Source organism: Larus michahellis, chromosome 3 (assembly GCF_964199755.1).
Source record: "Larus michahellis chromosome 3, bLarMic1.1, whole genome shotgun sequence".
Lineage (NCBI taxonomy): Eukaryota > Metazoa > Chordata > Aves > Charadriiformes > Laridae > Larus > Larus michahellis.
Genome location: NC_133898.1, coordinates 17,298,665 through 17,325,543, shown reverse-complemented (window position 1 = coordinate 17,325,543; position 26,879 = coordinate 17,298,665). Strand labels below are relative to the sequence as shown.

At 36.9% G+C, this 26,879-nt stretch overlaps 1 protein-coding gene across 33 annotated transcripts in view; it reads right to left on the bottom strand.

Annotated features, from left to right (window-relative positions):
- Positions 1 to 26,879, bottom strand: part of NRXN1 (neurexin 1) — a 717,017-nt gene that overhangs the window by 379,243 nt on the left and 310,895 nt on the right. For all 33 annotated transcript variants that reach the window (XM_074578846.1, XM_074578845.1, XM_074578848.1 and 30 more), the window contains one exon: positions 3,319 to 3,441. In XM_074578846.1, the coding sequence (XP_074434947.1) occupies positions 3,319 to 3,441 (123 nt within the window). The remainder of the gene's footprint in view (positions 1 to 3,318; positions 3,442 to 26,879) is intronic.

Sequence of the window (26,879 nt, the reverse complement as noted above, 5' to 3'; positions counted from 1 at the left end):
CGGGAGTATTTAAACTCTTTTACGATGACTAAAATTTCCAAAACCACTTGTATGACTTCAGATGAAAGCTAGTTATGATTCTGAAAGATATTATTTACCCATGCACAAATTATGCATTCGTCAAAGATAAACTCAGTACATAGATGAACAGGTGATATTTTATAATCTGTAAAAAAATGGAAGGTGAGGCTGAATTATTTCATGGCTTCCAGTCCAGCTTAAGCTTTCCGTATCTGGTGGGTTTTGTTGGGGTTTTGTTTTGTTTTGTTTTTTTCATATGTGACATAGGAAATGTATCAAATCAAAAGAGAAAACAGCGCGTGGTGGGGGGAAGCTGGAATTTTTGGGAGAAAGTCCATTTTTCCTCATGCTCCCATAAGATCATAATAACCTTTCACATGAATAATTACTGGGTTATATTTTAACCACATTTGTGATTGTTGGGATATCTGAAGAAAAGTTCTAAGCTGTTTAGAGCAAGAGCATTCCAATCTGATATGGCAACTCTTCCACTACCCCTTTAGGAAATTCAAGGCTAGTACACATTAAATTACATCGTGTACATTTGACTTTCTCCCAGATGGGAGCGAAAAACTTAAGCTCATGAAGGCTTTGGCAACACACAGTGCTGCATGGCAATAAAGATTTTCCATGCAGAAAGTGTAATATTCCTGGAAGTAACAGCAGGTTTCCCATGTTGTCAGACTTTCAAGTTCCCTCTAGCTCCTCTCATACCAGCTCCTTGCTCGCTGACGGAAAAGGCCACAGATGGGCCACACAGCTTCCTGCAGGGAGTTTAGGAAGACTTTTTCCCTCCAAAATACTGCGATGAGTTTCTCCCCTTGGCTGAAGAACATGAAACAGCTGTGAATTACGCAAATGTAGGCAACTTCCAGCTTGAAGAACTGAGAAGGATTCTGAGTCAACCAGCCAGGTACTGGCACATGGAAAGAATACAAGGGTGGTACCAGAAAGCTGAACCCACAGGCAAGACTTTTGCGTGATTAGGAGGCAACTGAAGAGAAAAGACTCACAGGCCTTAACAGCTGGAATAGAACAGTTCAGTTGGAAGGGACCTACAACGACCATCTAGTCCAACTGCCTGACCACAGCTGACCAAAAGTTAAAGCTTGTTATTAAGGGCATCGTCCAAATGCCTCATAAACACTGACAGGCTTGTGACACCAACCACCTCTCCAGAGAGCCTGTTCCAGTGTCTCAGCTATTTTCTGAGACCACGATATTTGATAGTAACTACAGCTATCCACGACGGAGAGTGATTACAAGAACTTAAAGTCCTGCGTTCTTTACTTATTACTTCACTTGACTAGACTATATATGATAGAAACCTCCTGTTTTCATCTTATACCTTCACATATATTTTGAACTTTTCTGAAGCTGTGTTGAGCAGCTGGGACTGAACTCAAAGGTGAAAAGAGTATGTCTTGCTGGTTTTGTAACCTATAGTATTTTTAAATAAAAAAATTCTGCCACAATGATGCCAGGAAATCTGCATTTGGTTTTAGACACTATATTGGTAGACAGTAAATTATCCATGAGCAAGCAACGTGCCCTTGTCGCCAAGAAGGCCAACGGAATTCTGGGCTGCACAGGGAAGAGTGTGGCCGGCAGGTCAAGGGAGGTCATTCTCCCCCTCTACTCTGCCCTGGTGAGGCCACAACTGGAGTACTGTGTCCAGTTCCGGGCTCCCCAGTTCCAGAGGGACAGGGAACTGCTGGAGAAAGTCCAGCGTAGGGCAACAAAGATGACTGAGGGACTGGAGCACCTCCCTTATGAGGAAAGGCTGAGAGAGCTGGGACTCTTTAGCCTGGAGAAGAGAAGGCTGAGGGGAGACCTTATTAATGTTTACAAGTATCTAAAGGGTGGGCTGAAGGAGGATGGAGCCAGACTCTTTTCAGTGGTTCCCAGTCACAGGACGAGGGGTAACGGGCACAAGCTGGAACATAGGAAGTTCCGATCAAACATGAGAAAAAACTTCTTTACGGTGGGGGTGACGGAGCACTGGAACAGGCTGCCCAGGGAGGCTGTGGAGTCCCCTTCTCTGGGACTTTCAAGACCCCTCTGGATGCAGCCCTCAATAATATGCTCTAGGCAATCCTGCTCTAGCAGGGGAGTTGGACTAGATGATCTCTAGAGGTCCCTTCCAACTCTGAAAAATTCCGTGATTCTGTGGTTTTATTCAGACCTAAACAACTTCCTTTAACTAGGAAACAACCACAACGTAGCCTCATTATTTGAGTTGCCAGTTGAAGCAACAAGATGATATTTTTCAGTATAGTTCCTCCAGTACTACATATTTATTTTCATAAAGAAAATAATTGGCTTAGGCCAATTTGCTTTCTTGAGAAAATGATCCAAAACATCACCACGTACACCGACTAAATTTTTGCTTCACCTCTGGAAGATCTATTGGTAATTTCTGATTCTAGAAAGTATGTTTTTACAGCTATATGAATACATAGCAATTATTTTTGTACCACTGACATGCTCTCCAGTGTTCTGCTGAAGTGAAAAAAGACTACTAAAGAAGGTACTTTTCTTTGAAAAACCTCATTAAAATTTTTAGCATTTTAACAAAACTTAAAACAAATGACAAAAGCTATTTAATGCTACATGAAAACAAAGGAACATACTAAACAGCTAATGCAAAATTAAGCGCATTATTGTGCAAGGAATCGGGGCTAGAAGACAGGTTTGTTGCTATTAGACACGTAAGTAAGCCTTATCTTTAACAGAAAAAAAATATTAAAGTAATTTCTGATAATATATACATAGAAATATATTTCTAATGTGTGCTAGTGTTCGTGCCATGTTTTTCCTCCCATCCCAACTGCTATTTTAGTATTTCAGAAAAACCTGTTGCCTAACATTTAATTATTGAGGACAGCTGATGCAAGATTTAAAACACACTAGAATATCCTTCAAACATTTATGAAATTCTTTCTTACAGCAATGGCTTAGAGTTTAACCTTAGTATAAATACAATGTGTTGCCAAAAGCATTTTACTTGCTTTCTCCTTAGTGATGTATCAAATTACTTCTCTCCAATTACTGTATAAAAACATTCATTTAAGTCAGCATGGAGGTTTTCATTAATTTCAACAGCAATGTTAGAGTAACATTAATATCAAGTGTAATAACGTGCTTGTAGCAGTATTTCAAGATGTATAACGTGGATTTTTGACCTTACCCAAGAAAAGAAAAAAGCATCTGTTGCTTTCAGATAAAGGCATTTACTTCTGCCCTTTTTCGCTTTGTGTTTCCCCCCAGTAACACGGAGTCACAATGCCACACTACCTGTCATGGCTTGCTGGTCATCCACCATTAACTTTAAACTTTTTCCTCGCCGAACCACACGCACTGTGTGCCACTCATTATCATTGAGGTTATAGCCAGCAAAAAGGGTTTCTGGACCTTTGCCTGTAGGATATGCCAAACAGTCATTATGCAATCTTTAAATCAGTTTACATGTGAACCTCACAGAGAAAGAGAGAGAGAGAGACAGAGAGACTGGCTGGGCAAATGTTAAAAGTCACATCAAACAAGAAAATCACAAAGTATAAGCAAACCTCAAAACGTAGGGCTACTATGTTAAAACACTTCTATTGTATATTTAACTATATAAACGTATTGTATGCGCACATTTAATGAACCAGGCTGTCATAAATAGGCACAGTCAACACGGATTTAGTTACGCATTTTCCAGTCACATGCAATCCTTTAAGAAACAGGATTACTGCAGCCAGAACAACTTCAGCATGTGTTTACAAGACCGGATTTTTGTTCCTTCATTAAAAATAGTTTGGGTGAAAGATAGAAGTGGTAAATGTGTGTGCACGTGTGTTATATTTTTCTTAACCTATGTCAGCTTCGCAGCCTATGTTTGTTTATTAGGACTTCTCAGAAGATCCTCTGTTACCTTATCATCCAGATGACTTCTTAGTATTCAGAACCAGTACCTTCTGATGTTAGCAGACATCCAAACCATGCTTTCCTTTTTCGTTTCAGGGATACCTTTTTCTGTAATCTGCTATTTTTGTAAGCAGTACAACAAACACTTTTGAAGCAAATATAATCCTACTTACAGCACATAGTACTTGCAATAACTGAAATACTCAAAAATCTAGGAAACAGCATATCATTAATACCCAGGAAAAAAAATCTCTCAGAAAAAAATGATTATGGAAATTGTCCCTTGCACTGTTGACCAAAAAGAGAAAGAAAGAGAAAAATCCTGACTATGAACTATCATTGATATGAGTAGGTGATTGACCAAGGACTGAACCAATCAATCAAAACTTCGGTGCTCAGACTCGAATTACTGGACTTATGTGGCGACTGTCGAAAAGGTAAAGCTAATCTGCAATTAACAAATTACAGTCTTGCAAGACAGAGGCCTCCCTGGCCTGTTTTTCAGTTCCAGCATAATAAAAGCTGCTGATAACTAAGAGAGACGTATAATATAGTAACATTTGACACGAAAACACGAGGGTTACACTGAGTCAGACTGTTACCTCCACTACATCTTTCCAGGGGACCACATCCCATGTGTTGGCCTGCTATTAAAAAGGGATACGTCACTGGCTCTGAGACTCTCCCACGTTTGTTTCTGAATTCTTCTCCACCCTGTGCAGGCTAACTGTGATGGAAGGGGTCTATTAATAAATGGGTACTATAGGACGCTGTCTAGAATCAAAGCCTCTCTGACCTCAGGACTGCACAGAGGGAGAAGACACTAACAGCTTGGTGTAGCTGTTTGGCATATTGGACGGTTTTCATCTCAGACTTTTTCCAATTTCTATCAGCATTTTTTTAATTGCTGATGGTTGATTTCCCTGCTTTTATGTGCAATCCTTGTTATTTTGAGCTTGTCAAGGGACCTCCAGGAATAAAAATACTAGCTACAGCAAAGGCAGTGAGATTCTGAGGACATCATGCTGCTTTCTCTATGCTCCTGTATTGACACTAGGCTCGAAAGCTGTGCAAACCCAGCAGAAAGAGATGTGTGTATACTCACTGATGTCAACTACCTGAATTGTTCTGTTCCTTACGTGTTTACTTTCTCTGACAAGAGAACGACCTTTTTTGCATAAAGCTTAAGTGAATAAAGTTCTCTCTGGATACGGTGATACAGCTACAGCAAATAATGCTCTTTAAGCAATTTCTATTATTGTGTATTTTATTGGGCTTCAACGGAAGCAGTTTCTAACTAGATTTGGGAGAGAAGGCATGGATTTACAAAAAATCCTTAAATGACACAAGTCAAGTGAGAGTCAACACGCCTGCCTAGAAATACACCACTTACTATTGTTTTAAACATGTTAACCATTCTTAATTTATTAGTCCAACTTTTTTTTTTAATTTTTTAAGTAGTTGAACTACTTAGACTCCTCTATCTCACAAATGATCTCTATAAGACCTAAAAGCATATGCAATTTTAATTTGCCCTCGCATTACAACAACCCTCTGTAGTGTCCCATTCATGTAAAGGTGCCTCAGTGTATATAAATATCAAATCCAACTTGGCTGCTCACATTCATACAGGCAAATATGTCTATTATCTTTTAATGGTTAGGGACTTGTAAACTCTTCCTGTTGTAAAACTAAAGGTCTGTTTTCCTATGTATCAGTCTATTTCTTTCACAAGAGTACTCCGAGTAAAAAAAATCAGGTCAGAACTACCCATGAGCTACCTTTGTTTGCAATGCACGCAATCCAAAACTGGATTAAGGGGAGCTATGGTGAAAGGGCTATGAAAGGGATGAACCTGGGTACAACAGACTATAGAAGTAATGCGTAGAAAGCAGTCCTGGCCCTGTAGAAACTAGCTACCTTGCATGGAAAAAGGCTTTTCTTTCCTGAAGCTGAACTCTAAGAGAGAAGAGAGGTTTTTGCTTGGTCACAGAGAGTGCAAGGAACTCCAAAATCGCAAGACCGACTGTCTAGGTATTGTGTATGTACCTGTCACATCATGTTGCCTCTCTGCCAAGTAGCATAGTTTTCCATGGCAGCTGGACAGGTGGATGGGGAAGGATGGATGCCCACCATTCCTGTAGAGAACGTAACGCTTGGGCTGCTTCCTGGCCAAGAAAATGCTTTTGCATATAAAAGTAGTAAATGTGCTTGTGAGCAGCGTATTTAGGACAAAATTTTCTAAACGGTTAAGCACAAAAATGTGTAGTCCTTGATAACGCGCAAGAGTACAATGACTGCAGAAGGAAACTCTTAACGTACGTTGTTAAATGGCATTGGTCAACCTCAAACATATTTTATACTAGTACTTAAACATCATATTTTTGAGATCATACAGTTCAGATTCTTCTTCTGTCCTGGTTTATAGTGCCCTAGTTTATAGTGAATCTGCTATCAATCTAAATCTACTAAATCATTGGCTCTCCAGTCTTATTCTCGCTTTACATTGATCTGATCCCACTTTATTTAAATTACATCAGCAGAAAGTGCTGTTGTATTTTAACATGAATTGGCATATTACCACTTTTGGGGGGGGGGGTTGGGTATTTTTTTTTTTTTACGCTCTTTTCTTTCAAAACTTTAAATATCTCCCATGAGAAGAAAAGCAAGAACCCTAATTAAAAAAAAAAAAAAAAAAAAAGGGAAGATCTTTTTTTTATTTTAAATGGACTGATACTACCCTTCCAACCTTATGTCCCTCCACTCCTATTTCCCATGCTGTCCTTCCTCTGGAACTCATTTGTCTCTTTCTAAACAGGACACAGTTAATTTGCTTCATGTACCCAGCACTCACTTTCTGAGCTATTGATTCTCTCAGACATTAATGCCTTAATAATAAAACTTTCTTCTCAGAGACAGGCAGTAACCTGCAAAAATACACTAAGGATCTTCTCTTGCGTAAGCATGAAATTTATTATCAAGGTCTATATTCAGCTCTTTTCCTATTTTAAAGGCTTAAATAACCGCTAGATTTTATGCATCTCTAGTATGAATGGATAGTAGTGAATAAAAAAGTATAGGCGCTTTTATGGCTCTCACAATTTGCTTATAGTCCATCATGCCAGTAAAATCTGCACATCCATTCAAAAGCAGGTAATGGCTTGTACAACCATCTTTTTCATGGGAAAATAAAGACTGTGCAGCCAGCTGATAGAGGTACAAATCTTGATGATGCAATTCTTTATGAACAAGAATGTATAAAGTCCCAAACATCCTAAGTTATAACTTCACATAGGCACCCAAAGTCGAGCTTACTTTGTTTTCAGCCCCTCATCTAGAATTTAACTGCCTTTGTACCTCTCTGAAGTTTGAGGAAAAAAAGTACAAACCTCAAAGAAAAATCTTGCTTTCAGTGTGCTGAATATTCTAAATGTTCTCTGGAGATTCCGATTCTCTTTCCTATCTTGTGAGGAGCCGGATCAGCCTAATTAAAGCGCTGAAAATTTGCCAAATTCAAATGAGCCTGTTAAGTGATGGCAACACCCATACTTACTTTTTCTCCTATAGATCTCTTTCCTGTTGTACTTAAATTGGGAGATCTTTTAACCGACTATTTGAACAAAATATCATAAAAACAAATTGGTCACTTTGAAACAAGATACTAGCTTTTGGCATTGTACCAAAATACATTCAAAACTAGTTGTCTGAAGCAAACACAGGAATTACTGTCTCTTACAATGCCACCCACCACCAAGGCACATACCAAAATGCTACCCAGACCTGCTTGGAGCATTCAATTCCATGACCAAAAGTAGATATCAAAAATTAAGTATCGAAAGAAAGACAAAGTAAATAGAGATTAGCAAGGGAGACTGGGTGGTTCAGGGAATGCTATATTAACCTATGGAACCCCAGTTAGTTACAGGCAAACCGCTACAATCTATTTATTGGTCAGTAAAAGAAATGTCCGTGGTTTCAAGCCTAGTATGCTAATGGATAACTATGCATGCTACAGCAACCACTGCCAGATGGTATTTCCCATTTGAAATTTGAGAGAAAAGTGGGGAAAAAAAGACAAAACCCTGAGATGACTGCAGTTAATAGAGACTATTACTTTGAGGTCAGGGATGCCAGGATTTCAGATGAAATCTTACAGCGAAGATAATGTATACATAGAAGCTGAATTGTAAAGCAAAGGCAGCTGAGTGGCTCTGAGAGATACCTAAGAGTGTTATTGTAAATACCTGATGCAGAACCAGGCAACTTTGTGCCATCTCACTTATCCAGCTTTTCAAGGTAAATCTAACACGCCTGTAGTCTAGGCTTCTGTTCCAGCAAGCAGCCAGTCTCACAGCCACTGTGCAAACCTGGTGAGGCATCTATATTATACACCAGCTTGCAGCACAAAACGTTCATGAAAGATTCCTCCAGTACTAAATGCAGAAACACAAAACAAACAGGGGAAAGCATCTTAATCCTCAATATCCTTTCCATGGTGGTTGGCCGCAGAAACAATTCTGGTCTTCTGAACCACTCATTTGGAAACATGAATTTAATAAGTCAATTATTATAGTGAATCAACGGTATTTTAAATGCCTGCAGCTGCATCATCCTGAAATTCCCTGAATATGCTTGTTTCTTACTAATAGAAAAACCTTTCAAAGATCAATGACACAATCAGTGTATCAGTTTATCATTTAAAGCCAATTGATAAATTAACTTGAGAAAGTCTTATTGCAGGTCAAAAAATTTCTCAACTGTATTTCATTCCTGACAGACTCATATAGAAACTTCCACAAGAACAGCATGTTCACTGAATTGTATTAAGTAAAACATATCAATCTGCACTGCTTGATCAAAATGTTCCAGCCCACAACAGCTTTATTACAGGCAAAATTGCTTTTGGCAATTTGGATAAAGTATTGACAGTGAAGGGTATTTTTATTACTTTTTTAAAACAAAACCTGACATTTCAGAAATTAAAACGAAGCAGATTAGAGTTGCTAATATTGTTCATTAGCCTTCATTTTTTTGATAGATTTGCTCATATTGTTTTGAATAACAGAAATATAATCTTAAATCTGCTTCTGTACATGCACTCACAGAAATTCAAAAAGCTAAATAAGGTACTTTTGAAAAGTCTACTGGCTTCCTCTACATGACTAAACTACAAACAGACTGCATTAAATATTGATTTAGTTCACTAGTAAGGAAAACCAGCATACACAGTGAATGCACTGGGGAAGAAAAATCCATAGAAGGATATAAAAAACAATGAATCCAGGAATCAAGCACCATATTCAGGTCTGAGGACACTAAGTTTTCCGTAGTCATTTTCTTGTTTCTTTTCTCTCTTCTCTTTGAACTTCCTTCCCCTGCCCATGGTCTGAGCTGCTCAGTGTTTCCCCTCTCCCAACTTTATAATACCTTTTGCCTTAAGCAAGCTATTTAAGTTGGGATGTGATAGCATACGTACTCATCCATTAATTTATTTAGAGCTGTAATATATTAACTGTTAGTGACAATTAAGGATCTAAATAGAGCCAGTGGATCAAGGTGGGAGGGCAGAACACAGATCTATTGGACTACATTAAATCTAAGGATTCTTGGTGCCTGCGAAGAAAGGTGGTGATGATAAACCGCTGTCTTGTGAAAGCCTGTTCTCTACAAACAGAATGAGGACCACTACTGAATAACACCAAGATGGAGAAAGACAGACCATGAAGTCATAAACTTTTGAGCTGCAAGTCTTGGCCTCTAGACTTTCCTGCCACATCAAAGTATACGTAGAACGCATATACCTTCTCTCAAAGCTGTGAAGTATACTTTGCTGGTTAATAATTGGGTTGAATCATATTTCTTGAAAAAATGGTTTTGAAATTGCAATTACAACTACACGTGAACTCAAGAGTAGATGAGAGGATAAAACTGATTTTGTTACTGCATTAAGAAACGTTTAACCCAGGCTAGAAACATTCCTCAATACATTACTTAAACCATTTATTGTTAGGAATCAGCTGCGTTTTAATTTAGTTTTGTAAGTCATACGTCTAAGCAGGTGAAACATAAACAGCCCTATGGACATGTAATTTTACTTCTTCTTAGAAATAATGAAAGAAAAGTATCTTTTAAAAGCTAAAACCAGAAGTCAGCTAGATTGCTGTATTTTTAATAAGAACGCAGTTTCTCGTTTGTACCGTTCTCTAAGGATCATGACTATCAGAAAATGTGCTGAAGGTACTTAAGTTTTTATGAATCTGCCCTAAGGCCCTGAACTAAAGCACAGCAAAGTCAATGAGCTTGAAACATACGGTTGTTGCTTTTTCAGCTCACTGCTGAACAGTTTCAGGCAAATTTTCAGAAATTATGTTGAACTTGCCAATTGACTTTGCTGTAGGTAAGGTGAGCATGAACTTTCAATACATGGCAGTCCTATGCTAATTTAAAGAAAGCTTCACAGTGCACTATTATTTACTTTGTATTTACTGCAGGTAAAAAAAAGGTGCACTTGCAAAGATCATTAACAAACACACTTTTAAGGTCATATCCTGCCTTGAATCACACTAAACTTTTTGAAGTGTGCCCAAAACCTAGGGCTCTGAATTGGGATTCAGCAGATTCACTTCCACAAACTACTTGTGTGACTTTTCGCAAGTCTTAATTTGTTTTTACCTTAGTTTGACATGGCTGTATAATGAAAAATTCCAAGAATTTAAAGCTGAATACGTTTAAGCTTTTTTTTTTTTTAAGTAACATGCACTTAATGCAAACACTTTCAAGTCAACATCTTTGACTTCATTCTACCTAAGATGCGTTAGCAGCACCCTTAGGAAAGCAGCTATATTTCGCAAGCCTGCTATCCCATTTTCTCAGCCAGCTCCCCAGTTCCCAGAACACTCCTGTGGCCGAGCTCGAGAAAAGACCACAGAAGGATGACAGCAAGGGAAGCCTCTGGCCACCAGGGAGAGGAGGGACTTGAAAAACCTGGACTGAGCCACTGCAACAACTCACCTGGACACACGCTGAAACTGAATAATACAGGGGAAGGGGGGGATAAATTTGGCTTGATAACTGAAATTGTTTGTTTGTTTTCTGAAGGATAATCCACTATAAGCTAGTGTATTGCCCAAGGAAGAACAAAATGGGAAATTTTAATTCATTTGCCATACTGAAATTTTTCCATGCAGAATGCTTGTATTACAGACAGCTTTCTTATACTGAAAATTCATTTCAATCAAAAATTCCTTTTAACCCAGTAGAGAAAAGAATGGCTAGTTCATCTGGAGTTATTTGTGTTTGCTTTTTTCCTCCTGTAACAGGAATAGGATTGAAAATCATAAGAACTGCCTTGGCAACTCCTGTGTAAAATAGTACAAAGACTAACATGAAAACCCAATTTTAAGCAATACCAGAATTCAGGTTTTTAAAAGTAAATATTCATTGTCCTGATATGACTTTAATAGCCTCTGGGATGTCCAATATTCATTAATTCTGTGTGAATTCAGAGTTCAGTCAATAGTACTGATTTGTGAGACGTGGGCTTAAACTAAGGGAAAAAAAGTGATCCTGAAATGAGTTCAAGTTCATTTTCCGCTTTCCCAAGAAGAGTTAAATTTTTACCCCAGAAGACTCATCATTCTTCATCTATACAAGTTACTGTTCAAATACACTGCTTCAGCTTCCAGAGAAACTTTGCTGTCTCCTCTCAACCCGAGAGAGCTGGAAGAACTGTAACTTGGAAGAAGGATTTCACTATGAGACAGCTATCTAAAGAACTTTGTTAACCTGGACCTTAATCACTGATCTGCCAATCACTGTCAATCAGCTACTAAATACAAAGAAGAGTGAAATACACAGCCGCTACAGGGAACGGGTATGTAGTCACCTATAGCAGATCTCTACGGGTACCCTGATGGTGCTGACACCCTTTATGAGTCTGAAGAACCTGTGCTACTGTTTCCTACTGCTAAATCTGCCCTCTTCCTTTCCACTTAAACCCAGCGAAGGAAAAATAACCTAAACTTACAGTTATTTTTGCAGAAAAAGTTGGTACATACTTGATTATCTTTTTTTTTCCCGCTGAGAGAATTGCAATATTTGTTTTACTTTGGTTAGATTATAACCGACAACTGGAAAGAAGCAGAAACAGCTCTGATCACACATTCACCTTTCTGACTTGGATATTGACTGTGCCCATTTATATCAAACCATGGCTGTCAAAACTCCGAAGTACATTTAAAAATACAAGTAAGCACAACTGCAGTATGCTTCTCTGCAATTTACCTATTTATAAAAAAACATTACCTTTATATTTAGGCAAAACCGAACATAACAGGAAAAAATACACTTAAATATTTCATTTTACCCTTATATCTTGCACATTGTGCTTAAGAATAAGCAGATTGGTAACTGTTTGGCGCAGAAAGGAAAATAATTTGGACTGTGACTTTATTTTAAGAATAAGCTCCTCTTAATTTACAGGTGTCTTCATCCCAAGGCACAGCTGTTATAAAATATGTAACGACTAAATCTCACACTCATATCCTTTTTTTTAAAAAAAAAAAAAAAAGAAAACACTGGATTTTGCCTAGTTAAGGGTAAAGAGAGTTTAAAGATTTGTGATTGTTGATTATTATTTAAATGTTTTAAAATATTTTTATACTCATGGATAGAAAAGCACAATTTCTTGACACTGCTTATTCTTGGATGCTTCTACGTAGACAGGAGTCAAGCAAGGAGCACTAAAATAGACATTTCAGATTATTTTCAGAAATCACAAATAGATGAATGCAAAGGGTGATCCCTGTTCTATAACAAGCCTCCCCTGACTTTCATGGGTATAGGATCAGTCTCTGATTATTTCCCCGACTTACACAACAGACAACATACAAAGCCTATGCTTATTTTCTTGTACAGTCCTAAACTATTACAAAAAATAATTGCAAAACCACACTTTTTCCAATTTGTATATTTCTTCATTGCTATGTCATGTCATTCTTGCTCCAAGTTTATCCTTGTAAAGTGTCATCACTAGAGCATAATCGTTCATGATTACTTTTAGACCTTTTCTACTTCTGAGGAGCAACCAGTTCAGCTACACCAGATTTCATTCAGAATTCAAGATTCCTGATGTTCTCATTGATACGGGCCATAGGGCACATTAACAGTAGCAGGGTCATATAAAATGAATACATATCTTAAGATTTTAAAGCTCCAGTACTATTAAAAAAGGGTAAAAAATACACATTAGCAGTCGTTTGTATCTTTCTTATAGAGAAAATTTCTTCTGAAGGAAAAAGACCCTGAATTTTCCAGACTGAAATTGTAGACAATATTGTAATTATTCTTTAAACATTTCTTTGGATTTTGAGTTAGGTCTGATATTCCCTACCTTCAAGAAAGCAATCTGAATACTAATTATCAGGGAACATATACAAGTTTCCCTATAAAAAAACAAACATACTTTTTCAGGATTCCTGAGTCTAAAATAAGATTTAAAAAAATTACTACATACTTATTCCAATAAAGATTTTCTTGGGAACAAAAGTACTCAACTGCCTTAGATACCACGTATGTTTGGGACAGTTTGCATATGTTTAATATGGCATTTTATTAAAGGTAAATTTTCAGCAACTCTTCCAAGCTTGTTCATGTGATTTCTTACCCAAAAGACCAATGTGTGTTTCTTTTCTGCAAACAAGGACATTTTCTGCATTCTGCATCAAATTTTTCACGCTACATTTCAGCTGCTTCTAAACCTATTACTTTCCCAGACATGTATTTGTGGTGGCTAAATGAAACTGAAGGTAACTGTGACATCTGCAATAGTGAGTTTTAGTTTTTTTCATTGTTCACTTGCAACTTTTTGAGAATTTTGTTTTGCAATTATGGCTGCTCAAGCATTTCCATGCTAAGAATATATAAAGTGAAGCATCTTTTGCTGTCTGTTATTTCCAGGCTGTTGCTTGCTGTCTCTTGCATGCCCATATAAAACTAAAAGGGAATGACTTTTAAAATTGAGTAGATAGAATTGATTTCAACATTGAGGGAATCTCTCAAATGGTCTTTTACCATTTTTTAATCTCTTAAGGATTGTGCTCAGTGTCAGTGAATGACAATTTTGTGATTGAAAAAAAAAAAGTCAGCTTCTTGACAGAAGTTCCTACTTGCACTATCTTAAGGTGTGCTGTGTATCTTGGTTTACGTAATTTTAGGAAATCAAGAATCCACGTTGGAGTCTTTTCTAGCTAATGCAGCTCCTTTTCATAACTGATTAGCTTGTCAAGTGACTTTCTAAGTGTCTTCTACCACCTGCAAAATGTTAGCTGGAGATACAAGAATATTTCTTCCCTTGAGAGCCCGTGGCGTACATCTAACATTGTTCTTGCCTAGGAAACAGCATACAAGCTGCTGAAATGTTACGTAGCAAAAACTGCACGGACAATTCAAAGTACGGCAGTAACCACAACAAATTCAACAGGTAATTTTCACCTATACTCAACAACTATAGAGCTTAAATTTTTGTAAAACTTGAATTTCTTAGATGGTAGTGAGCATACTGCCTATGCTTGTTATTCTTCATTTCTGATTCGATTTCCACAAGTCACGTGTAAACAGTTCATGGCATGTAAGTGAAAGATGGAATTGTTGACTTACCGAGTTGGTCTTTTTTTTCCAGACAGATTTTATTATTACTGAGAAAAGACTTAATGTGCAGAGAGGAACTTTTAACTAATGAAATGTTATTTCTACATACGTGCACTTCACTCCTTGGAAGAAAATCTCACTGAATATAAAATGAATGAGAAATAATACCAAAAAATTAGTATAAGCTACGTTAACCACAGCCCTCTCTTTTCTTTAATAGCTTTTTCTCATTCCATGTCTTGGTCTTCATCTTGTGTCTTGTTGCTTCAGTACTGCCTAGACAAATAACTGCTGAAGAATTCTTTGCACACTTCCCAAAGTGGCATCTCAGAAAGCCAACTTTATCTTGATGTCTCAACTCAACAGAGTAATATCTCCTTTGAAGTGACTTGTCTGATGGATTGAGGCCTAGAAATCAGCTGGAAGGGAGCATAAGTTAACCTCTTGACATGTCACCCAAAAATGAAATGTGCTTGGATGGAAGTTTTAACAACTACCTGAATAAAATTCATTAAAGTTATTGTGAAGAAGAGATAATAAGGAAGCGGTTATGTGGTTCCAGTAATAAGCTACTGAGTGCTTAAAATGTTATGATAGATGTTTCATACATTTTAATAGACACAAATGCAAAATGTGCTAGATACAGAGGAAGTGTTTTTAATAGAAGAAACTGCTCATCAGTGACATGCACTGGGTAGATGCTTTTAACACTATTAGCTCTTCAAAAAAAGCACACTGAAAAATGAATTACTCTTCTTACAACATTAATGGAGAATAATATTGTAGCTAAGTGCTTGCTAGACTTCTTCATCAAGACTGAACTTATGAAATGATGACTTGCTGCAGAGAAGTGAAGCAATGATAAAACAGCCCACCTTTTTGAAACAGTCATGCAGCTAAAACTAATACATACTTACACAGTATTTTCTGCAGACACAATAAAGGAGGGGCCATCAAAATGCCACAGATGGCTCACAAACCAGGTTCTGCAAACTTGTATTTATCCAAATAGGCAGAGAATTCCACTCCTGCGTTAGGACACTACACATGGAAAAGACAGACACAGGCTCTACGCCCATGTACTGTTCATTACTGTCTATAATCAGATCCCACTCATCTTAATGCTTAAAGGAGTAAGACAATTGCTTACCAGGGATTTATTCCAAACTTCCAGCATTACAAATGTACAAATGTATCGGAATAATTTTAATTTAATTAAAATTAGTTTGGTACCCCTTTTTTCCCTCCTTTTTTTCTTTCTTTCTTTGATTGAAGAAGAGGTAGTCAAACTTTCCCTAAGCAGCTTGGTTCTTCTAATCACACCAAGGTAAGAAACAGGATCTGATCTGACTCTCACTGAAGTTGGTGGCACTTTTTTTTTTTAATAATGTCTAAGTGTTATATTCGTAATATCTATTAATATGAGAGAGACAGATAGAAACGTGGCAATTCACTTCAACATATGTTAGACCTATTGCAACGCTTACCGGCTGTGTTAATGAGAACTAGACACCCCATTGAAACTTCACTCTTTCTGATTCTATATTTCCCCTCTCACTTAACCATATATATCCATTTAATTAAAAAAAAACAAACCAAAAACCAAAACAAACCTAAACACTCATTACATTAATTCTTTACAAGTGTATATTATGACAGAGTGATGGCCGTGAGCATGAGATATGTTGATCAGTAAAGCGGTATCTACCTGCAGAGAGATGGCAATTTGTTTGGTTTTCCTTGAAAAGTTCTGGAAATAAGCATGGCAGCGTTGATTCAGCAAGGCTTCTATTCAGAAAAATTCCTATGCGTGTTCTTAATATACTTAAATGCTTTCTGAACTAAACTATTAATGATTTCAGTGTCTATTTAGACAGATTTATTAGGAAAAAACCCTAAGTTTCTAACACCTGAAAAAACCTCTTCAAACTGTAATCCTATAATAGAAAGACTGTGGTATTTTTCCATAGAATTTTCATTTATAAGCACTTCTAAACGTTTTTCACAAAAGTATTAACAGATGAGCATCACAACAGCATTATTTCTTAGAAACAGAGAGTCCTAAGAAACAAACGAGGAACTCATGTGAAAAGTGAATAAAGGTGTTTATACGTGAACTCTGATGGTATTTCCAATCTGACTATAGCTTTAGAAGCACTGTCAACTAAGCACATGCAGTATTTTTTCTTAATACTGAATGCTAACAATAATTTTCCTTTTACAGAGCTACAGACCAAAATTTCTTGCCAGTAAGCTCTTGGTATTAAGTAAACAAAAATAAAAAATTATTCACAACTCTTACTATATATGAAATAGCCAAATTTATTAATGTTTTACCCTAATTTGACTGGTTTCACCAGTTAATTAAGAATTATTTACTTGAGAATTTATTGAAATACTGGCTTGTGTCATCTGCTGCCATCTGTGTGGTAATACTCTAATTTTCATGGAATCTGATTACAAAGTTTAGAATGACTGTACACAGCCCAGCTGATGACAGATTTAGATCACTAGCCATTTCACTAGCCATTTCCTGTTTGCTCGGAACACAGGGTAAAACTAGTGATAAAATGATTACGAAAAGAAGCTGCAAAATAAGAAAGGAAATGGTGCATAAGACAAAAGCTGCTATACTGTATGTTACACCCCAGTTCTGTATTGTCTTGCATTCTGCCTTCGACAATGACCAGCAATTGATGTTTAGAGAAGGGAACAATATTAAGGGATTTTTCCCTAACTATTTGCTGCCAGCTTCTAGCAGCTTGTACTTTATGGGCTTTCTGAGCTAAGGCTGCTTCTAGATCTTCAACTTTAATACAATGACAAACTTCTGTTCCATTAAAAAAAATAAAAATCTTCTTGGGAACATGAGGGTGGTCTTACCAGATGAGACCAGAAGTCCAGCTAACCCAGCACTGTGCTTTCAACAGCAACTAAGAAAAGCGGGGCCACCGTATAGTAATTACTACTTTAACACAGTCACAGCTTCCGGCGACTAACATATTAGGGACGACTGGAGCCACAGAAACTGCCTTATCACAAAAAGTCTCTTTGAGGTATTTCAGTTTCATACTACTTATTAACTTCTTGAGGCTTCTTACAGCTGTATCATCACATCTTTTTAAAAATACACTCATTATCTCAGTTACCTTTTTTTTTCCTAGCTTGTCTACCTTCTCCGAGTAGGAAAGCCAATCCATACTTGGTAACCTGTTGCGGTGCTCTGTATTTTGCCTATTCATCATGAGGAACAGGAATTAAAAACACACGCAGCATTCAAGACGTGGATAAACAATGACTGCACAATAGCATAATGCTGTTTTCTGTTCTGGTCTTACTTCCTTTCCCCATAGCTACTAACATCCTTTGGGATTTCTGGCCACTTCTGAGCACTGAACTGTTTTACAAGAGCTATTTATAAATGGCTGCACAATTTCTTCAGCTCAGTGCTAACAGACTCCATTGCTGCGCTTGCATAATTAAGGTTACTAATTCTAGTATGAATTACTTTTTACATATTAATATTAAACTCCACCTATCCATTTTACTATCCAGTCATTCAGCATTTTGAAATCCTTCAGAAAACCCTCATGTGCAGCATTTAATTTGATTTCCCTAAATAATCTCATTGCATCTGCAAATACTATCATCTCGGTGTTCCTCCTCTTCTCTCAGTCATTTGTGAATACGTGGGTAGAGATTCCTGTGAGACCAGTTGGCAGCAGAGCTTTACTGTGAAATGACTGCCATTGCAGCCCAGTTCACTAATATGAATGACATTACGTTAGCTTTTATATACTTTTCTCCAGAAGAAAATAGTATTCAATTGCTTTGCTACTACTGATTAGAACATCACTCCTCAATATCCCACAAGATTAGACTGTAACACCCACTTTCTGTCATGAAAAAAACTGTAAGGATAATTTAAATCACTAGTCCTGAAATGTTATTAAGTCTTCTTGCTTCTCGAAAGCTAAATGGGAAAAACATAAAAGTAAAACCAGAGAAATTTAGGACCTGCTACTTGATGAAAAGCTTACTTTCTACTGCTTCTTCCCATTAAAGTAGTAGAAAAGCCTAGTCCTTCTGGAAAGTCCTTTTATGAAAGATTTGATAGGACCCGTATCAACTAGATACACACAACTCCCTTGCATATAAATCAGGATTTATTAATTCAAGACAATCTGTTCGTATAGATCTAGCACATCCTGGAGGCTGCTTTGTCCCTGTTGGTAAAATGAGAGGTTACATGCTTGCAGCAATCTCTGCTTTCCTAACCTCCACGAGTCCTCTTGTCATATTTTGGAGGATCTCCTGCTCCTCACTCCCCTTTAAGACTTCAGGCTGAAGCTTCAGAGGGAACAACTTCAGTCACTCCAGACCATGCCCTCGGGCTCTGCTGGTAAGACGTTGCACACCAGCTGATATACGACCACACCGTGGCCCTGAGTCATATAGCCCCACATATACACTAAATTGAAAACTATCCATACCTGGCCTTGTAAAATTGAACTGTGCACTGAAACATCACAACTGGAAAGTCGTCTACTTCTCAGCAATCTTAAAGAAGTTTCTGAAAACATATACGTGATAGTGCTAAAAAACCCGAGTCATTATCTGAACATACATCTAAGGATTTTTTCATCACCAATTGGGGCAACTATCCTTATTGTATGAATTTTCAAATTCACTTAAATAACCATATGTTTAAGCTTATACTGCTGCCTTTTCTTATTGTGTTTGGCTGTTGCAGAGCACACCAGTGTGCGTTGAGAAAGCCACAGATATACTACTATTATATATTTGATTACTGAGGCCCCCGTTCAATCACTTATATCTTTAAAGTACCATAAATAGAATGTGGGACTTAAGAAGATAAAAGTAAGATGGATGAAAAGAGTGAAAAGAAAGGAAAGAAGCATACACACAAAAAAGAAAAACATCTGTTTTCTAGTAAGTGAACTTGAAATGATATTTTATTGACAGTCTGCCAGAAGACTAATGGCAATTTTCTCCTCTGCTAGCTAAGAAAAAGCAAACTCAGATGAGGTTTTATAAGCAGCAAGTAGAATGCAGGCACGGAAATAAACTTCATTGCTGTCCTTCATGTAGGCTAGAAGCACTGATAGAGAGAAGCCTTCAGTCCCCAGCAGCCAACCTTGACAGCTTTGTCAGTAAGGAGAAAGTAAATATGATAGACCCTTAAATGGTCAGCCAGCAAATCTAAAGCACTTATTTTCACTTTAATTAGGGTTTGAGCTTTTGTTTGCTATGTTAATATGATAATTCTCTCCCACGCCCCAGCAAAGCAGGTTCAGGCCTGAGCTAGGGAGGAACTTCTGGGTGCCTCACCACTGGCCTTGACAAATTATACACGTGCAAGACTCTTCTCAAGATTTCTTTATAATTAGCTAGTTGATTCAAATTTTCCTATGTCCTTTATTAGTTCAAATTTCTATTTATTTTTTTCTCTTAACAACTATAACTGGATAAGGAAGGTGTAAAAATGGCTGCCTTCTAGATAACTTGGGTCTTTGCAAGATTTCTGTGTTTACCAAAGCATACATTTTAGCTGAGAAATCAGTATATCACAAGACTGATCTCTTTTTTAATCACTCATTAAGGGGGAGAGCTCACCCTCAGAAGTCCAGTATACCTTCACTGTTACCTTCTCAGAATCCTCTCTCAAGTCAAACTACACCCATGTGAAATTTCACAAAAAGCCACAAGACAAAACAGACTGCAGACCTTTGTTATCTTACATGAATGGTCAAAAAGCACAGCATCTCCTCAGCTGGCACGTTCTAATATGTATCCTCTTGATATTCAGTGTCTTTTCCTTAAGCTTGAAAGTCCCTAAAACTAGGCCTCTGATATTTCCTAGGTTCAACTTACAGCTTGCATCATGAGAGAAGGAAAATAGTAGTGATGTATATAACTGAAGATGCAGACATTTACCCAGAAACCCTTCCAACATTTCCCTTCAGATCTCCGAAATATCTCTTCCTTAGCTGATACAGATTAAGCATCTCAAGAAGTGATGTTTCTGCCTTTCTGTCAGTAACGTGTATTTTTCCAGGACGTTCTTGCTTAGATGTAGGCCAGATGAATTCACTTTGGGACAGCAGAATTCTGCATTACTGAAAAAAGCAATCCATTCTTTCTACCAGAGATTGTTTTTCTACTCTCTCCATTCCATTCCTGCCTCCCCCCCCCCCTTTTTTTTTTAATTCTACAGCAGGTGTTCATATGTGTCATGTGATAAAACTGCTGAGAAAACTGCAGCAAGTTAAAATTAAAAATTTTGTTAACGGGTCACTTTAGTCAAATTCACCACATGGACACCTGAACATTTGTGCTGGCAGCAAAGCAATAGGCAATGCAAAAGCAGGGCCAGCAGACAGGAAGAGGGTTAGAAGAACACAATTTTAAAGTAAATGAAAAACGTTTTAAGAGACAGGTGAAATTCTGCAGCACAAAACCCAAAGAATGGTATATGAAGCATTTGAAAAATGATCAGCAGTGGCCCTGCTGGTTCCCTTTGCCTTCTCAGCTAAGTCACTCCTACCATTCAAGGAGCAGAGATGACTTTCTCAGAAATATTTTTGAGTGTTAACATTTATCAGCATCTGGGAAATGCCTACTGCTTTAGGGTCTCTCCTACCTGGCTTCTGTGGCTGTACAGAATAAATTATGGGCTGTCCCTTAACTACTTCAGTCCTCTTGATTATGTTTACACAGGCTATTTTTCTTTCAAATCTGAACTCTTTTTCCCCAGCCTAACTGTTTTCAACCTCACTTCACAACAGAGTGCCTGAAACAGGATACAGGCTGGTATTAGTGCAGCTTCAGGACTAAGTACTAAGGACTCCAGTGAGAGGCTCTGAGTAAAGAAGCAGTTTTCCTTTTTTGTGTCTTTCAACCTGTTTCCTTTGACTAGATTCAAACCACGGTTTCTATTAGCAACTAGTAGATCTTAATCAGAACTCAACTGAAAAGGCCCATGTATGTTTTCAGTTTTGTTGCACAGCAGCAGACTATTTTTCAGGAAATCATATGAAAAGGGGTCTTTAAAGCGATACTGTTGAATGAGAAGGAATCCAAAGACCCCGTGTTCTAAACCTGCAAAGATTAGCCAAAGCTTTAAAAGAATTATTTATTATTATTTCAAACTTTACACCCTAAACAGAGGGGAGTCCCCAACTGAACTTGCAGTGAAAGTACCCTGCTGATTTACTGTATGTCCTCTATGGTAAAGCTTTATTTTTAGCAGGCTGTCAGCCATACTGGATGAGAAAAAAAAAAATCAAAACCACCTCACACAATTCATAAGCACTGGGTAAGAAAACAGGCCAAATACAAAATCTTACATTTGGGGGGGAGCTACAATATTGTATCATTTATAATGATTTTCTACTGCCAACAATGAAAAGGTGTAAATAATACATTCTAATAATTCTTTTCACCAGATAGTGAGAAATTAATATGTGGAAATGTATTAGTGATTAGCTTATGACAGTAGATTTTGCAAGATGCATAAAAGCACAGCTGAAGACTCTGGACTTCACCACAAAATGCATTTTTACAAGCAGTAGCTTTCAGAAGAACGTATAGTCTTCATTTATCTTCTTAAATATCTATGTCCAAACTGAAATTATATTGTAATCGAACACCACTGTTAGTTCTTCAATACATATAATTCTCCCGTTATTTACCAATAATCTGATATAGCTTCTTGTCATGCTCTGGATTTGTAGGATACTTTAACAAATAAAATGCTTCAATCACAGATGTTACATATTCCAAATAGAATAATAAGAATTTAATCATCTGTAATGTGCACATCTGCAAAATAGCAAAGTTTTAAATGGATGGGTGTACAGAACAAGGAAAAGAGATTCAAGATGATAGGGAAAAACAGAAATGGAACGGAGTGAGAAAAAAATAAAGGATATAGAGAATGGATGAAGAACTAGACAGACATAGAAGGAAGGGTGCATGCAAATACAACAAGTGAAGGGGCACTTTACTGGAAGGACAAACAGAAAAGCCTCAAAGCCCAGGAAATTATTCCTAACTTGGAAAGGCAGACACCCAGCTAGCAAAGCCGGTTGATGCGTTCCCTGAGGAACAGTACATATGTACTGCCACAGTACTCTCTGCTCTCTTCTTCCTAACATTCTGCAATTCTTATTCATTCCTTATGACTGGCCTACATTTGAGTGTAAGTGAATTCTGTGGGATTGCTCTATGATTATTGCCTGCAGAAGCAAAACTGTGTACCAGAGAACTGACCTAAATCTCTGCTGCACCAATGTGTGCCACGACTTGAGCAATCTCTCACAGCAGCATTCAAAAAAAGTGTTGTTCAATATGAAAAGATACGGGATAAAAGTATCAGATTCTGAAATGAGAGCCGGCTATTTACCAGTTAACATTATTATTTGTATAACGTATCAATTAATAAAAATCCTATGGTCCTACTCTGCTGGCTCATATCAAAATACAGACAATTTATTTTCAGAAATTATAGCAATGCAAAAAAACCCACAAAAGATGAAATAACATTTAAGACTGCACATGCTTGTGAAAAAGTATATTGCACATAAAAACCAGCAGCGTGTAGAGTCGCAGGTACCTGGAATTTTTCAGATACTAGCGTTTTGGAAGCAATAGAACTGGAGAAAAAGGGAATTTGATTTAAGTAAAGATAGTAGCCATTAACTTTGCAGCAGTGAAAAAAATATGGGAATATAGTACACCTGTATTTGTTCACTAGTCATTCAAAAACTTATCAATCTGCCACGTAAATTTTATGGGATATAGTTCTGTCTCTAAGAAATACTAGGGGAAAGATCCCGTTCAATTCAATAGGATTCACTGTTGTTTATAATTTATGCTTTGCAGTCTGCAATTAAACAGTAACAATTACTTCCCTCTCTGAAAGGGAAAAATGTATTTTATTTTTTTTAGCATATTTCCTTAGGCAATTTTTAAGGATTATCTCACCAATTCTGTATATAATTTATAACAGTTGTACAGCAATCACCTTACAGTTCTTTTCTTCAGAACAACCAGTGCCAAGAAATTCTGCACATTCATGTTATTTGAACCAACATTGTTCACCTCAGTCTTATTTTTAAATGAATTCCTCAGTTCATGAAAACTACTACTGAAACTACAGTAGTCATTTCTGTTCATAAGTTTTCCTCTTTCTCCTGATGTCAGCCTCAACACTGACCTACATGTACCTGCAGTTTAAAAGGACCATTTATTTCACTCCCTGACAGACAATTTTGTTTTGTAAACTTGCAGGTCTGAAGAACACAATGAAGTGATTTAAGGGTGTAGAAACCCAGCATTTCAGCAACGGTATTTTCTGATTGACATGAGACAGAATATTTCTAGCGGTGTAAGGTTTTATAAAGACACCAATCTTCTAACCTAGTACAAAATAAAAATAGTTTGACTTTAGTATGCCGCTAAGTTCCATAAAAATGGCATGAACAGTCTCCATAATATTGTTAATGAGACAAAAGCTTAATAGCGACCTGACATTTGATTAACATTTTGAAATTTTAAAAAGTCTGTATTTCGAGCAAGGAAGACCACAAAATGCCACCTCTTCTGCAGCACAGGACATTAGCTAAAGGTGAAGGCATGACAAAGCGTAGAACAAATTGGTACCAAAATCTCAGCTTGGTCATTTGATCTGCAGTGAGCAGAAGACAGGTTTCAGACTGCACTCAAGGGAAGATGGGAGGAGGAAGTGCAATATTGTATTCACTAGGTTCGTAATTCACTGTAGGAAATAACATGCTTACATTCATATTCTCCTTTTCTTCTCTCAAGCAAAACATCAATTTTTATTTAAGTTTGGTTATACATTTTTTTTTAAAGCTGTCTCTCCAAATTCAAACCAGATATAGCTTCATCCTGACCTTAACTCTTTTACTAGTCTGGCTGTAGTAAAAAGTATTGCAGTGCCAACAGTGAAATTATATTAAGATAACTAATTTCTAAGCAATACAAAGAAGAAAATCTGAAAGAAGCTTCTCAAACATGAAAACTAGATTTACTTCTATCAACGTAAAACCAGGATTGATATACATATCCAGCTCTCAGTAGACCCCAAAAGACAGGCACTGAAGTGTTATAGTGTTCAGCAAATTAAGACTCAATTTCTGGATACTGTTGCTTTGGAACAAATTGTGTGTGTTCCACTAACATCCATTATATTGTCTAATAAGCAAACTTTGTTTAAGGACTGCCAGAGCAATAATTCTTCATAATCTAAAAATTAAAACACAGAAATTGCTCATGAAACATTACCTGGTTGTTGAAAAACTACAGTGAGTGCTGATAAGAAAGCATTGTAGTACTTACCGTACCGAAAGCTCACAAAAATCTGTTCAGTACACAAGCACCAAAGGGAGATGAAACTAATCATGAAAGTTCATTTCTAATAACAAAAAGGCTATAAACAAACTGTAAAGAAAAATAACTTATGAGTATTCGATACCAAGGAGGTTTTGTGCAGAGGTTATGCTGCTTCTGTATGATACCAAGAACTCGTAGCTGCTAATTCAATTCAGCACATATATCCCTCCTGTTCACAGTGCTCTAATCAGAGGCTTATTACTTACTCTGTATTTGCAGGTTCTCTTTTGATCCAAAACTTGCTTAAAAGTGAGACCTAGAAATCATTTTCATTTATTTTTATGACACCTCATTTTGTCCAAGAGAGATTAGAAAACAAAAACACCTATTGTATTGTGGCTTTATAACGGATTTTTTTTTTTCTATGTTAGTAATTTCCTTTTCAGAGTGATTTTCTGCTTTCATTAAGGGACTTAAGAAAAAAGCAACATTGCTTTTCCTAAGGAAAAAGGAATTTACCAGCAGCAGGCAAACTCATTACATTTCTGCTCAAAAAGCTGCTTGTCTTATACTTGGAAATCTTTTTCTAATTGGCACTTCATCATGGTCAAAAAATAGTGTTCTGTGACAGCCCAACAAAACGTTGATGAGATTTTTCATGGTCTTAAGCATTTTGGCAACGGACAATGGACATCTTTGGCAAGTGGAAATATTTGTTTTTATAACTGAACAATTCGATTTATTTATTTCTTTAAAATATCAGGAAACTGTCTTTATGCCTTGGTACCTGCAAGCATTTTCTTTACTGTATTGAAAAGTCTGCGCGGATTTGAGTATGGTTTAGATTTAAAACTTGCCCCAAGAAAACTTTGCTTTTTAATATGAATTCTGTATTTTTGTCTTGTAAAGTTATTCATTGCAAAAATCTATTAGCAGATGAAACATTATAAATAACTGCAGTTCCCTATTCTTCTTTATGGACTATAAAACTATTATGGGATGTTATGTTCATGTCTTTTGGGAAACTACTAACAAGCACAAATTCTACCCATGCAGTTTGTTGTTTAGCTTTGTTTCTATTTGCGTAAAAAGCCAGTCCTCTAGCCTGCAAAACCTGTGAGGAAGGGAAAGGAAAAGCAACCCAAAACTCAAATCTACCATACTTACTATCAATAATTTTGTTGACACCATTCAGGAATTCCATAGACTCAAAATAAAATCACAGTCCTTTTTCTCCTTTCAGAATATAGCCTCTTAATCCAAATAATATCAGAGAAGTTAAAATTTAGTCCATTCATCTGGCAAATGTTTCCCTCTGTTTCATAAACATGCATATCACAGAGAAAAATTGTTCAATTTAAGGTTTCTTACATGTTTAGAGTGTAAAAAATCATCATAGAAATACGGTTATTCTCAGACTTAACGTCCTTATTGCAACATTTCCATAAAACAAAGATTTAGCAAAACCAGTTGTGTTATAAGCAGCCAGTAAATACAGTTAATTGTCTAGAAGGATTATAAAAACAGAAATTCTTGTACTATGGACAATTATGTTTCAACAGTCTCACCACAAATTGAAGGTAAAATTTCAAGAAAACTAGAAGAAGGATGTGGGTGAAAATTCGACAGTTTATCAGAATTGCTGGTTCAAAAATTCTATGGCTACTGCAAATATAATAGCCCGTCTAGAATAATGCACTACTACAGGTACCATTTCCTCTAAGTATGTTTACAACCTGTAGAATGCTTCCTTTTTCAATATTCTGGTTAAAAATTATATCCTATGGGAAGGACAAAAAAAAATACACTAGAGTATATGATGACTTTTTACACAACGATAATCACCACATTTCATTAACAAATTATCAAGCGCTTGCAAGCTGTCCATAATCTTTTTCATCTAGTTTGCATATTTTATA